The 16,174-nt window shown below is 38.1% G+C and overlaps 1 protein-coding gene across 2 annotated transcripts in view; it reads right to left on the bottom strand.

The window, feature by feature from the left end:
* Positions 1–16,174, bottom strand: part of Oseg4 (intraflagellar transport protein Oseg4) — a 134,603-nt gene that overhangs the window by 27,258 nt on the left and 91,171 nt on the right. For both annotated transcript variants that reach the window (XM_083115762.1, XM_083115763.1), the window contains one exon: positions 4,431–4,626. In XM_083115762.1, the coding sequence (XP_082971888.1) occupies positions 4,431–4,626 (196 nt within the window). The remainder of the gene's footprint in view (positions 1–4,430; positions 4,627–16,174) is intronic.

Here is a 16,174-nt window from a genome sequence, read left to right as displayed (position 1 = left end):
AATGAAATTGCATAAGACATTTTTATAATATTGAAGAAGGGCCATGAAAGAACAAAGTACACAGAAGAGAAAATTACATTAGAAAGAATACGAGGGGTGTTGGGAAAGTCATGTCTATTTAACTCTATTTTCTTTTCTAGGTAAATGAAAGCAATCTAGCCATAAAGGACAAGCATATTTAGGAAGGTGTACAAGATTTCAAGAGAAAATGTCAAGTGACTGGGTCACCAGAGCCTTCACAAGTGCACAAGTTGAGCAAAACCCAGAAAACACTAATTTAGAACAGAGACAGCACTACCCCAGAAATTATTGAAAAAGTGCATAAATTGGTCATGGAGGATCGCCGACTGAAAGTGCGTGAAATTGCTGAAGCTATAGGAATGTCATCCGAACGGGCTTATCACATTTTAACAGTTGAATTGGATATGAGAAAATTATCTGCAAGATGGGTGCCGCGACTTTTAACACAGGACCATAAACGCATCAGAGTGGACATTTCCGAACAATGTTTGACTCGTTTTAAGAGAAACCAAACAGATTTTTTGCGCCGGTTTGTGACGACAGATGAAACGTGGGTCCACTACTATACCCCAGAGACAAAACAACAGTCAAAGCAGTGGAAACATGTTGATTCACCACCACCAAAGAAAGCAAAGGCAATACGGTCGGCCAGAAAGGTAATGGCGTCAGTGTTTTGGGATGCGAAAGGGATTCTGTTGATCGATTATCTTCCCACTGGTCAAACAATTACGGGACAATACTACGCTAATCTCCTCGACCAACTAAAGCATAAGATACGGGAAAAGAGGCCAGGTTTGGCAAGAAAGAAAATCATCTTGCATCAGGACAATGCGCACCCTCACACAAGTGTCGTTGCCATGGCAAAAATTCATGAACTTGGTTACGAATTGTTGCCACATCCACCTTATTCACCTGATTTGGCTCCCTCAGACTTCCATCTTTTCCCCAAACTCAAAAGTTTCCTCGGTGGACGGAGATTCTCTCCATAGGAAGAACTAATAGCCGAAGTTGACATGTATTTCACAGGCCTGGAGGAATCTAATTTTCGAGATGGGATCAAGGCATTGGAACATCGCTGGACCAAGTGCATTAGTGTACAGGGAGACTACATTGAAAAATAAAAAAAAACACTGTTGTAAGTCGTTTCTTTCTATTCCATTCCGAGAACTTTTCAAACCACCCTCATATATTGGTATCCTTAATAAATGCATGTTACAAAATGGCTTCAATGCAAGAGAGTGCATATTTAGCATTTACTTTCAAAATAAAATGTGGCATGAAGATTATGTTTACATCCATAAAAATTATAACAAAATGGTAGAATAATGCACAAAAATATAACATATTTATAGATACGTGTATCACATCAATAAAATTAAAAAAAAAGGTTGAAAAATTCAAGAAAATCGGCCAAAAAATACGCTTGTTGCACTCATTTTATTCGCTGTGTTGCAATTCCCTTCACGAGCGCTCTGTGGTTTGCATGTGGGCCTGATCTAAAAATAGACACCACCACACCACACTTGAGTGATATCCAATAGCACTTGACCTCTGTCGTCCCCTCCCCAAAGCACACGCGACGATCACTACTTACGCACCAGGCTTGTTTTGCCATTGTGATTTCGCTTGCTCTTGGATACACTACACTCTGTTTGTGCTTGTGCTATTACGTCTTGGATTTGTGCATTGTGTATTGGATTACGATTTTGGATTTATGTTGTTTTTGATTATGGCTTTTTGACGACTTACGCTTTTTTATATTTCGATTTGTTTGCATTTTTGGATTTGATTTTGTGAACGATTTTCGACGACCCAAGCTATTCATTACGGATTTGTGATTTCGGCAAAGAGACATGTGATTCGTTTTTTCTTTCGTAAGGGCGTTGGTGTTAATGAAATTCATCAAAACTTGGTGGAAGTATATGGTGATGATGCACTGTCGCATAGACAGGTAACACGATGGATAAGCTCATTTAAGTGTGGTAAAACAAACGTCGAAGATGAGCCTAGGGGTGGTCGACCAAAAACAGCAACTTCACCTGAGGTCGTGGAAATTGTACAAAAATTGGTAATGTCCGATCGAAGAAAAAAGATCAGAGAGATAGCGGAGGAAGTAAGGATTGATATTCATAGTGTTTGCGAGCCGAAGGTGTTGGTGTAGAATTTCCCAAAGGTCTGTTCCAGATGGGTTCCTCACAATTTGAACGTTTTTCAGAAGCAAACTCGAGTGCAAATGTGTCAGGAAAATTTGGATTTTATGGAAGGAGATAAATACTTCTGATGAAACATGGGCTCACTGGTATGACCCAGAATCTAAACAAGAGTTCATGCAGTGGAAGCATCAGGGGTCACCAACTCCAAAAAAATTCAGGGCAAACAAATCGGCTGGCAAGGTTATGGAAACTCTTTTCTGGGACAGGGAAGGAATTCTTTTGCTTGAACCTCTACCAAAGGGACATACCATCACAGGGACTACTTACAAAAAAAACACTTGAAGATTTACGTCGAGCAGTTCAGAATAAACGACGTGAAGGTGCAAATCGTCGAATTCTGATTCTATGTGACAATGCGGCTCCACGCACATCCCATCTTGCGCAGGTTGCCATCACAGAACAGGGAATGACAACTTTTCCACCCACCCTACAGTCCTGACCTAGCCCCAAGTGATTATTATCTGTTTCGTCATTTGAAAAAATACCTCAGGGGCCAGCGATTTTCAAGCGACAAGCAGGTAATGGATGCTGTGATTCAGTTCTTTGCAGCCAAAGAGAAATCTTTTTATTCTGAAGGCACTGAGTCACTTGGAACAAAATGGAGACGATGTGCACAACTGGAAGGTGACTACATTGAAAAATAATAACTTTTTTCCCCCTCAGTTGATTGGTTTTCTTGTTTGCCCGCCATAGATAAGACTTTCCCAACAGCCCTCGTAATATCTTGGAAATAACCATGAAATATCCTTACTTTCCTTTAACCCTTTACAGACAGGTGTGAAAATACCATGTGTTTTTCCTAAGGTGGTTGTTTTTTTCCCCATAAAACCATGGAAAGTACGAGGGCCATTTTTCTTGTAGTGGCAACATGTATGAGAAGGAGACATGAAAGAAGATACCTGGAATCATTTACAATCCTTCAATGTAATCTCCTGCTGCTGCGTGAACACGTTTCCAAACATCTGGCAGTCGTTGGATGCCATTGAGAGCTCCCGTTCGTGCCAGTGTACGCAGAGACCGCCCCGTGGCCGAAACGATGCTCGGGACATGTGGAAAGCGTTTCCCCCTCAGCAGTTCCTTCATCTTGGGAAACAAATCAGTCACAGGGACTCATGTCAGGAGAATAAGGTGGGTGCTCCAACACCTCCCAACCCTATTGTTGCAATACGTTCTGCATCACTTGTGCTGTATGACATCTGTGTGTGGATCTGTTGCCGTGGGGAACACACTTTACCATACCGTACCGTTGCCAGATGGGCCAAGGCATTTGAAAGTGGTGCGTAAGCCCTTGTGAATTTGCCATGCATTCCTTCCACGTGCAACCTGAAATTTAATGAATATTCGCTGTTCTTCACGTGTGAACATTGTTCAGGGCGGTAATAAAACACACACTTCACTTTAACGTCTTCTAACTACCACACAACAATACTTTTCAGGGCCATATGCCTACACATGACCCGTAGTACAAGACTAAACAAGACTCGATCGTCTTTTGTCCCACCGACAAGCATATACCAACAGTGTTGCCACTACAAGAAAAATGGCTCTCGTATATTGCTAGGTTTGTTAATATTTATCAAATTTTTCTGAAACCAACAAGATGATGTTTTTCCACAGATATATAATATGTTACATTTGATGTACATTTTATCACATTTATGAATGTTTTTTGGTAACAATTTTGAAAGAAAAATTGGACATCGTAATAAAAGTTACTGAAAACATATATTCAGTGAATAATTTTAAAATAATTAATAAAATAACCTAAAAACTTTTTTTTGGGATCGAAATCTTCACTAACTGGGAAATCTGAAGTGAAATCCTTGTTAAAAAATTTCCACAATGTTCATATAAATTGTTTGATGCTGTTCTCAAGATTATAAGCAAAAGTGTAATGTAATTCAGCAATGAAGAAAACACAACATCCAGCATTTGGAATTTGAAAGAGGTGGTTATTTCCATTCCAACTCCCTCCCTCTCACCATCATAACACACATGCACAAGAGACGCAGTGCAATTGTAGCCCACCGTTCACTCACAACACGAGTGTGTAGAGAAGAACAGGTCACCCATTTTATTTAACAGCACCTGCACAATGGACATAGGCTGCTGCTCATTTTGAATGTCTTAATCAGCAGTTACTTTTAAGATAGTACTGATGCTAAAAGGCAACAAATACCTGCATAAGTCTCTCACCTTAGCATACGCAGTGACAGCTTGCGAACACATCCCAACGGAGGCGAACATTCCACCAATCGTGAATAGCAAAGGATGCTTATCTGGGAGGGAAGAAACCATATTTTCTAGGGAAACATAGTCCTCCAACATGTAGTAACACTGCACTAGCTTCTCTTGGTTTCTCCCTTTCTCGTAGTATTCTTTAGCTCCCTCCCTGCAAAATAAACATTACAAACGTTTGTTAGCTTAACACACATTGACATTATACAGGGCTACCATAAACAATTCATCACATTTCAGAACACTGTATTTTCGAAAGTATTACACACACAATAATGATTTATACCTACCCAGAGCCCTCTGGAACACATTTGAAGCACCGAACTGAACATTGCAATCAAACTTGGTATGGAGGCTACGGAAACCATGGGAAAGTGATTGCTCACAAAAAAATTCTTCAAATTTTCACCATCAGGTGAAAATGTGGCACTGAAATAACAACCACCAGTACTTTGAGTTTACGTCTGTACACCAGTGTTCAATATGCCCCCTGCCCTGCTCACGAATGGAAGCGTAAGACGTGATCAATGGTCATACGAAGCATTTTCAAGTATGTTGTTCACTGTGTACCAGATTTCAGTGCCACATTTCAACCTGGTGGTGAAAATTAGAACTAATTTGTCAGCACTCACTTCCCCATGGTCTCCATACCCACTATACCAAGTTACGCTGTAATCTGTTGCTTCAAACGTGTTCCAGAGTGCTCCGAGTACGGCAACTTTAATTGTGGTCCCCCCAGTACACGAAAAGAACCAGACACTCACCAAGTTTCCAAACTGCAAATGTTCTATGTTGATCGCACAACACATGTCTAAGTGGTAGTCATACTTTTTGTAGCATTCCCCTGTCAATGGTCATCACAGCAGCACTCATGCGTTCCCTGAACTCTACCAGTGTTCTTGGCAGTGAGGCTATGTTAACACGGTCCTTATCGTACTTCAAAATAGTTATTTGGATGTGATCTTCAAACACATTTGCTGATTTTGCTCAAATGCTATAACAGAATTGAATTGATGTTTTTAAGTCCACTTTATGCACAGATAGGCTAATCAGGACTGGACCTACAGTTTAAAGTGGGATGCAAACCACTGTGCAACATGCCTCTACCAGCTATCGAACCTGGGACACCTTGATTACAAGGCGGTGACTTTACTTTATCGGGGAGGCCATGCTATAACCCAGTCATGTGGTGTGTCATGACGCAAACTGTCGTGCTGTCACCTGATGTGTGTTACATGAAAACTTGGCAAGTTTACAGTTCTTGTCATACAGAGTAAGTCAAAAAGAATGATTCAATTTTACTCACTTAATATGACTTAACTGTTTATGATAGAAAATAAAACAAAGCATCAATCAATCAAAAATTCTAAAAGTTTTATTCTCATTTGGCATTCTTATGTTGCTTTGCTGCTTCTCCTCCAGGATCCCTAGTGTGGCAAAATGGTGAGTTACCAGCAGGAGGCATATTGTGTTTTGCAGTTAGTGAATACTGAGTCGATCTCGATGGTGCATAGACATTTCATGTAACAACAGGGAACATTTCTGCATGTCTTTCGGTAGTAATCCACCATCTCAGAAGAGCATACAGTTTTCTGGGGCAGCTGCAGCTCACGACTTGCACGGTGACTGGATTCTTGTGAACCCTTCCCTAATTCTGTTTACAGACGCATAAGGTACACGTGGCTGCCCAGTGCTCTTCCCGTTACACACAAATCTAGTCTCATCAAATTGTTTGTACCAATGGGAGATGTTCTTCTCTGATGGTGGTTTACTAAGCTCTGAACACATAGAATAAGGATGCCATGACAGGGAGCCCACCAGTCAAAAAAGTGAAGAAAAAGTTGTAACGATTTGTTGCAAGTAAAAATTAGCAAAATCTTACAACTTCCAACTTCGTTGAAAAAAATAAATGCTCCGCTCAAAATTACGCGATGTATAATCGCTCATGATTTAATTCTCATGAGTTACGACAGATGGCTCCTACAATCACTCTCCAGTTATCGAATCGAAAAAACCACGCCCCCAAAAATCAACGGAAGGCAAGAGCGGCAGACATGTGCAGCTAGAGGCAACAGTCGTGTATTGCGTTTGGTTCCGTCGACTACCTTTTTTGATACGCTGCAGAATGCATCATCGGTAACGACACTTTGAACTTTGACGTTCTCTACCATGTTACTTATAACACGCGATGAATTGCAAGTGCTTCTTTAAATACAATTCCGGAACATTTGTTGTAAAGGTGCTAAGCACTACTTCTTAAATTACGTTACGTGTTGGAATATGGATACGCGGATTGCGAAAAAGGCCATTTTGACAGTCTGCAATTATGAGTAATTTTTGGGAATGGAAAATGTACTACGTCGAAATCCAAGCAAGGCGTACGCTGGTCAACGAGGATTTGACGATCAAAAAGTGAAGGAAGTTGTGCGCCCCTTTTTCCAGGATTACGAGAGTGGCAACATCCAAAATCAAGGTAGGAAACAGTGGATTTGTTATATTAGTGGTGAATAGAAGTGCGACAGACAAAAAAAAAACCACGAGTTTAATATTTGAGCCCGATACGTGTGAGTTTCTTACGAAGTGCGGCACATTACAGAAACAAACCTTCATTGTACAAAAATGTAAAAATTCACGTAATTCAGAACTGAATACGGCTTGTTGTAAAATAAACTGTTCACTTCGATACTGCGTCATCTGACCCTCAGTTTAAATAGATAAAATAAAATTGCAAAATACGCGGATGCAAAATTGTGTAGCATATTAGCTATTCTGCAATGTGCTTACATCAACATTTATATTAACGAGAACAATGGTTGGCATTTTTTTTTTTTTGTAACACACGTCGCAAAAGCATACATCAGGTAATCGCGACGAAGTTTCGCTAACGTAACTTCCCCTCACATTTCTCCCTTTTGGTCATTTAGACTTGGTTAAAACTTTGTTTGTAATTGAATGAGGCAATGAAACACGTAATTTGGGAATGAGCATCTAAGTGGGTGGAACTTTTGTTATACGTACCAATAAGATTTTTTGTAATTTCTTGGAGACGTTTGTCTTTTTCAAAAGGGTGGTTTTCCACATTTTTATGAACTTGTGATCACGAACAAATCGGTGGTTGTTATTATTGAAGGTGTAAGAAGCGTTCTTTGATTAATGTAGTGTAAAATGAAAGAAACTTAAAACTTGGACATAAACGCAAGTTAAAATAAATTGTACACCTTTGACTTAGTTTGATGCGTTGACCTTTTTGAATTCGTTGTTGAATTCATTTATTATTACTGGAAAAATTACGTTTAGAATCGTTGTAAATTGTTGGAATACCAAAAAGGAGTTACACTATTGTTATTAAATTGTTAAAATTGAATCTTTGACTTTTTGTTGATACAATTTACTCTAAGTACCTTCCTAATTCGTCGTGCGCTTATACTTACTAGTATGCAAGAGTGTGTGTGATATAGTAGTTAGTGATTTGTAGATTTGTAAAAGTTGTGTAGCAATAGTTTAGTGATATAAATTATTTTGCAGGGGTTGCGCAACGCATTTTTGAAAACTTAATTGGGAATACGTTTCTCATCCCCTTTGGTTACTTTGTGCAAATAATTATTTGTGGATATACTTGTGAAGACTGTTACACTCCCTTCTCTTAATCACTACTCCCCCCATTTAGATTTTGTGACGTATGCCGAGGTGCACATAATTTAGATCCAGGACTGTAGGGAATTGTTTGTAACAAAAGGGGCCCAGTTTACCCAAAAGATAAAAGCACCCGGCAACTTGAACGTTACAAAAATTCTGGCAGCAGAGCTTTGGTTGGAAAATTTTTATGGGGACAGACATAAAATTTTTTTTTGGAAAGTTGTCAGATATTCATTTTTTTTTTAAATCAATCCTAAAAGATAAAGTTTTGGGGATTTTGTAATTGATTTCATACCTTTGAAATTTTGTAACGTATTATTAATTGCCCTTTTTCCTTATTATTTTCCTTTGGCTGAATCTCAAAATTATAATACCCCTATAGAGTCCCTCTTTGACCTTTAACATGTCTCTTCAAGCCAATCTGCAACAATTTATTATCTTCCTTCCACGCATTATGTTACCACTCCTCCTACTCCATTTATTAATCCACCTCCCATTCATAATTTTAATGAATTGGTATTACCTCCAAATGAAACTTTTCTTACCAACCAGATTCGTTATAATACTGCAATGGATTTATTACAGCATTTACCTTTCACTGATGGCTCCAATCCTGAATTACTTTTTCAGTTTATGCTTATTATCCATAGAACTCATAACTTACAGCTTCTGGATATTGAATCCTTACTCTTTATTGCTTTTGCTAAAACTTTGGGCCCATTTAAGGAAATTTGGTATGAGGCCTTATTGGAAAAATTTCCATGGCCTATGTTTCTTCGGATTGTTTGGCATAGATTGGTTCCTCCTTCTTCTGTAAGAGTCTTAATTGACAAATATCTGTTACGATGTCAACACCCAAAAGAATTTCTTTCTTCTTATCTGCGTAACGTTTACGAAGCCTTTCATATTTTACCGATTGATTGGTCGGAGGACAACTTATTATATTCTATTACGATGGGTCTACAATCATCGACTCGTCTCCATTTGGTCGGGTATCAACGTCCCAGATCGGTTCAGGAGTTTATGCAGATGGCGAGAGAAATTTGGTCGATGGAACTACGTGCCTATAGTGACTTCCATCCCACAGTAGTAATGACAGGTATTACAAAGAATGAAGAAACATCCCAATCTACTTACCAGTCAAATATTGACGTTTCACCTTCTGATATACCGCTAACAAAATCTTCGGAAGTACAATCACCTTCCTTTTCTTCAGGTTTGAAGGACACCCATCCATCGCCTCAAGTTTTGTCCTCTTCTTTCCCTGATATAACATCACTTCCTCAATGCCATTCAAATTCCGACATTATCCATTTGGATCATCCGTTTTATATAAATGAAAAGTCGGTGCCAGTGATACAAGCTTTGATAAATTCTACTCCTTCCCGTGTACTACTCGATTCGGGTAGTTCTGTTTCCTTAATTGCTAGTGGCTTTTTATCCACTCTTCAGGTTCATCCCACTATCCTTCAAGATGGTAACAAAACGCTTCATACTGTGGATAGTAAACCTTTAAATTTGACTTCTCGTGTTTGCCTCTCTGTCAAAATCAATACTTTATCTTGGAAATGGTATTTTTGGATTTCGGATGCTCTTCCGTTTCTACTTATCATGGGTGCTGACTTTTTATCACATTCACATGCTAGTATTTCTTTTGCAACCTCGACCCTTACCTTTCCCTTTTTTCGGGAACCTATTTCCTTTACTGGGAAACATCAAGTGAAGGAGATTAATAATATTTCTCCTCCACTTCCTTCGGAGTCTTCTCTTGTTACTACACCTGAAGCTGTTCATTTATTGTTAACGGAATTTCAGGATGTGGTTACAGAACGTGTTGGAGAATGCAAATTGGACCCAGTTTCCATTCCTATTATAACTGATGTACCATTCCGTACAAAACCTTTTCAGTTGAATCCTGCGCAAACAGCCATATTACGTGCTCAAATTGCTGATCTTTTATCACAAAACATTATTGAAGAATGTTCAAGTGCTTATGCATCGCCATGTTTTCTGGTGGATAAGAAGGATGGGGGACACTGCCTAGTTTGCTCTTATAAGCAATTAAATCGTTTAATAGCTTATGACAATTTTCCCCAGCCTAAGATTGAGTTAATTTTTCAGCACTTACAATCTGCGAGGGTTTTTTCATGCCTTGATTTATGTAAAAGCTTTCATCAAATTCGTTTGGATGAACCAAGCAAAAATCTAACATCTTTTGTTACCTCATTTGGACAATATCGCTACACTAGAGTTCCTTTTGGAATAAATTTGGGCACACAGCTGTTAACACGGGCTTTAGATAAGATTTTGGGCAAATTCAAATACAAGTTCTTAATAAATTATGCTGATGATTTGCTAATTTACAGCCCTGACGAAAATACTCATCTTCAGCATCTTAGATTGGTATTACAAGCCTTACGTGAAGCGGGTCTAACAGTAAACCCGTCCAAATCCAAATGGTTGCAGACAGAAGTTAAATACCTTGGATATATTCTGCGTGCGGGCCAGCTGGTTTTGGACCCTGAACGTATTTCTGCGATTCAAGACCTCCCCCCCCTAAGAACTTGAAAGCTCTTCAACGTATTCTAGGATTATTGGCATATTACGCTAAGTTCATACCTTCGTACGCAGACATTACTAGTTTTTTGACCGATAAAAAGAAAAAGGGGACCACCTTTGTTTGGACACATGATGATCAAATTCAATTTGACAAGCTAAAACAGGTGTTCTTGGATCATACGGTGTTGGCATTACCCAATTTCTCTCGTGAGTTTGTATTACAGTGTGATGCTTCTAGTTTGGCGCTCGGGGCTACCCTCAATCAACGAGAGCCTGATGGTTCCTTGCGTCCCATTGCCTTCGCTTCTCGTAAGCGCACTGATTTGGAACGGCGCCAGTCAATTTATGAGGCTGAATGTTGCGCCATTGTTTTTGGTCTAAAGAAATTTGAAACATACCTAACGGCAAAGCCCTTTACTCTACAGACCGACAATCAGGCCTTATCCTGGCTCCTTCGTCACCCGGAACAATATGGAAAATTCGGTCAATGGTTATTATATTTGTCCCGTTTTTCTTACCTTGTTGAACACATTCCTTCCCGTCTCAATCCTGTTGCTGATTGCCTCTCCCGTATGTTTTGTCCAGAGGAATTTCAATCATCTCAAATACCTATAACTTCTTTGGCTTGTGTAGCTCCAAAACTTCAAATTATTCCTTTCAGCAAGAGTGATATTATTGATTTGCAACAAAAGGACACCCAGTTATTTCCTATTATTCAAGCACTTAAGTCAGGAAAACTGGATAAATATTATGCCTTATACCAAGATCTTTTGGTGTGGCAACCGCCTCGTACACATTCTTCATTGGTGGTTGTTCCTCAGTCTTTACAGCATTTAATATGTCGCTATTATCACGACACACCTTGTGATGGTTCACACCTGGGCGTCAATAAATGTACCAAGAAGATAAATTCTATATATTGGTGGCCTACATGTCGACAGGACATTAAGCAATATATTCGTACCTGTGATGTTTGTCAGAAGGCTAAATTGGCGATTCGTAAGCCTCCGGGCTTTTTGTCTTCAGAAGTTATTCGACACCCTTGGCGTCGCCTATATATAGACCTTGTCGGACCTTTAGTTCGTTCTTCCAGGGGAAATAATTTTATCTTGGTAGTAGTGGATGCATTTTCCAAATGGGTTTCATTGTACCCAATTCGTTCTGCTACATCTATTCAAGTGGTTGAAAAACTTCGTTCCTTGTTTCTTACATTTGGTGCACCCTGTGAACTAGTTTCTGATAATGCTTCCTACTTTAGATCTCGTCTTTTAAATAATTTTCTGTTTGAGTCGCAGGTCAAGCATATATACACAAGTGCCTATTACCCAAATCCATCTTTAGCTGAACGTTTTATTCGCAACCTTAAGGCATCACTTATCAGCTATCATTCTGAGGATCACACAAAATGGGATATTCATCTTCAGGCCATTGCTTTTGCATTTAATACTGCGGTTCATGATAGTATTCAGACTTCTCCTTCTCAAATAATATTCGGCCGCGACATTGACGGACCGATGAATTTTCATTGGGAGCTTCAAAGTGACTCAGAATTAGCGGGTCCTCCTTCCTCTGAACGTGCACATTGTTGGGCACAAGCATACCACCATTTACAGAAAGCATGGCATACCCATAAGACGAAATATGATCCCAAGCGACAGGCATCTACATTTAAAGTTGGCGATTTGGTTCTATTTCGCACCTTTCCACAGAGTAATGCACTACAAAAGGTTTCCGCCAAATTACAGGAACGTTGGTCGGGTCCTACAAAAATCTTTAAATTTTTGGGTCCTGTAACTGTATTGCTAGTTGACCCTGATCCTCAAGTCTTTGTAAGAAAGGTCCATGTTTCTCATATTAAGCCCTACCATATTCGTGATCCACCTGCATCTCCGGATGTAACTCTCAACGTTCATTTAGCCTCACTATTTGTTGAGACTACTCCATCACCATTAAATAGACCTCAACCACCATTAATCTGTTCATTCTGCCATAAAGCTGGACACAAAGTACATTCTTGTCGCCTAAGACTTTCCAGAATGCGTACGCACCCTTGAGATACTTACGGGTACTGACTGTATTTGAAATTATGCAACCCATGTTTTGATAAGATGTATATAGGACTGTTCTTGTTTTTAATATTGCATTCTACATATAATATTTTTTTTTGGCAAAATTAATGCTCTGTTTTTGACCATTCCAGTGTATAGATATGAGTTTTTTCTATGAGAAAATTAGGATATTCATTGTGTAATGTGTACATGTGTTCTTTTTTCATAATATATATATGGTAGTGTCATTTTTATCATAATGATTTACATTTACAATTTGCATAAAAATCAATTTTCATTCCATTGCCTCTTAAAATTGATAATATACTTGCTGGTTTTGACTTTACCATTAAATTTGCTTATGTTTGCATATATGTTTCACCATGGCTTTAGTTGACTTTGTAAAGATGCTCATTCCGTAAATTGTCTCTGTAACATCAATATTTCCTCCTTCTTTCCTATCCCCTCTTCTTTTCAATATTTTAATTTCAGATTCTTTTTCTTTTCATGTATTTTTTTGCGGAGGAAACATGCGTCACAAATCTTTTTACCAAATCGATCCTTGGCATATTTTGGGACAACATACGATTATGACTCCATTTGCATCATTTTCTGGTCATTGTGTATGCAACACCTTTGTTATTATGAAGATTCTATAATGGAAGTATTCAAATAATGTATATTCTATGTCTTTTCTTGATTTGTTTTTGTTTCAGAACCAACAAATCATATTTATTTATATATATATATTTATATTATTACAATGCAATTGTGTGATTTTCCATTTATATACAGGTTTATATAATAAATGTCTAAATTTTGCTTCTAATCATTTTTGAAATTGTAATTACTTGTTTGGTGCATTTTGTGTATAGGTCATTACTTTTTCATTATACATATATATACCAGTGTTCTTATATTCATGTTTGTTGATAATTCCTAGGTTTTATCTATATTTACTATTTATCATTTTATTACTATTGTATATTTGATCGTAAATAATTCTAATGCTTGAATATTTAAAATTCATTGTGTATGATTGATTGATACAAACAAGTTAGAGGTTCAAGTTTGTAAAGATGCTCAAGTGGGGGATTTTTTTTGTCATTGCCAGTGGGGGGAGAATTTGTAACGATTTGTTGCAAGTAAAATTAGCAAAATCTTACAACTTCCAACTTCGTTGAAAAAAATAAATGCTCCGCTCAAAATTACGCGATGTATAATCGCTCATGATTTAATTCTCATGAGTTACGACAGATGGCTCCTACAATCACTCTCCAGTTATCGAATCGAAAAAACCACGCCCCCAAAAATCAACGGAAGGCAAGAGCGGCAGACATGTGCAGCTAGAGGCAACAGTCGTGTATTGCGTTTGGTTCCGTCGACTACCTTTTTTGATACGCTGCAGAATGCATCATCGGTAACGACACTTTGAACTTTGACGTTCTCTACCATGTTACTTATAACACGCGATGAATTGCAAGTGCATCTTTAAATACAATTCCGGAACATTTGTTGTAAAGGTGCTAAGCACTACTTCTTAAATTACGTTACGTGTTGGAATATGGATACGCGGATTGCGAAAAAGGCCATTTTGACAGTCTGCAATTATGAGTAATTTTTGGGAATGGAAAATGTACTACGTCGAAATCCAAGCAAGGCGTACGCTGGTCAACGAGGATTTGACGATCAAAAAGTGAAGGAAGTTGTGCGCCCCTTTTTTCAGGACTACGAGAGTGGCAACATCCAAAATCAAGGTAGGAAACAGTGGATTTGTTATATTAGTGTTGAATAGAAGTGCGACAGACAAAAAAAAAAGGACGAGTTTAATATTTGAGCCCGATACGTGTGAGTTTCTTACGAAGTGCGCCATATTACAGAAATAAACCTTCATTGTACAAAAATGTAAAAATTCACGTAATTCAGAACTGAATACGGCTTGTTGTAAAATAAACTGTTCACTTCGATACTGCGTCATCTGACCCTCAGTTTAAATAGATAAAATAAAATTGCAAAATACGCGGATGCAAAATTGTGTAGCATATTAGCTATTCTGCAATGTGCTTACATCAACATTTATATTAACGAGAACAATGGTTGGCATTTTTTTTTTTTTTTGTAACACACGTCGCAAAAGCATACATCAGGTAATCGCGACGAAGTTTCGCTAACGTAACTTCCCCTCACATTTCTCCCTTTTGGTCGTTTAGACTTGGTTAAAACTTTGTTTGTAATTGAATGAGGCAATGAAACACGTAATTTGGGAATGAGCATCTAAGTGGGTGGAACTTTTCTTATACGTACCAATAAGATTTTTTGTAATTTCTTGGAGACGTTTGTCTTTTCAAAAGGGTGGTTTTCCACATTTTTATGAACTTGTGATCACGAACAAATCGGTGGTTGTTATTATTGAAGGTGTAAGAAGCGTTCTTTGATTAATGTAGTGTAAAATGAAAGAAACTTAAAACTTGGACATAAACGCAAGTTAAAATAAATTGTACACCTTTGACTTAGTTTGATGCGTTGACCTTTTTGAATTCGTTGTTGAATTCATTTATTATTACTGGAAAAATTACGTTTAGAATCGTTGTAAATTGTTGGAATACCAAAAAGGAGTTACACTATTGTTATTAAATTGTTAAAATTGAATCTTTGACTTTTTGTTGATACAATTTACTCTAAGTACCTTCCTAATTCGTCGTGCGCTTATACTTACTAGTATGCAAGAGTGTGTGTGATATAGTAGTTAGTGATTTGTAGATTTGTAAAAGTTGTGTAGCAATAGTTTAGTGATATAAATTATTTTGCAGGGGTTGCGCAACGCATTTTTGAAAACTTAATTGGGAATACGTTTCTCATCCCCTTTGGTTACTTTGTGCAAATAATTATTTGTGGATATACTTGTGAAGACTGTTACACTCCCTTCTCTTAATCACTACTCCCCCCATTTAGATTTTGTGACGTATGCCGAGGTGCACATAATTTAGATCCAGGACTCTAGGGAATTGTTTGTAACAAAAGGGGTCCAGTTTACCCAAAAGATAAAAGCACCCGGCAACTTGAACGTTACAAAGTAAAGAAATCAACAAGTAGGTCAAGAAGTCGAGAAGTTATACTTGTGGTCAAGAATTTTTGCTATCACAATGACTGATTGATTGATTTAGTTTATTTTAATTAACGTTTCTGCCCCTTTGGCTAATCGCAAAGATGAGGATGAAAGGTGGTAAGATAAGATGTACGAAGGGATGACAACACGAGCCTCACAAAATGATAAGGACTGCGAGTCCAGATATCAGAGCCTTGCTAGTCTGCGAAATGCAGTCTAGGATGCATTAATAGATAACGCACGTCTAATGTTCTTCTTAAATACAGCTTCAGTTTTCATCTTAATTGACCTCTTGGTAGGATGTTTTTATTAAATAAATATTTATTTTCTTAATTACTAATTTCCAACTTTAC

This window comes from Lepisma saccharinum, assembly GCF_977018435.1.
Source record: "Lepisma saccharinum chromosome 12 unlocalized genomic scaffold, izLepSacc3.1 SUPER_12_unloc_1, whole genome shotgun sequence".
Lineage (NCBI taxonomy): Eukaryota > Metazoa > Arthropoda > Insecta > Zygentoma > Lepismatidae > Lepisma > Lepisma saccharinum.
This window is presented reverse-complemented; position numbering and strand designations above follow the sequence as displayed.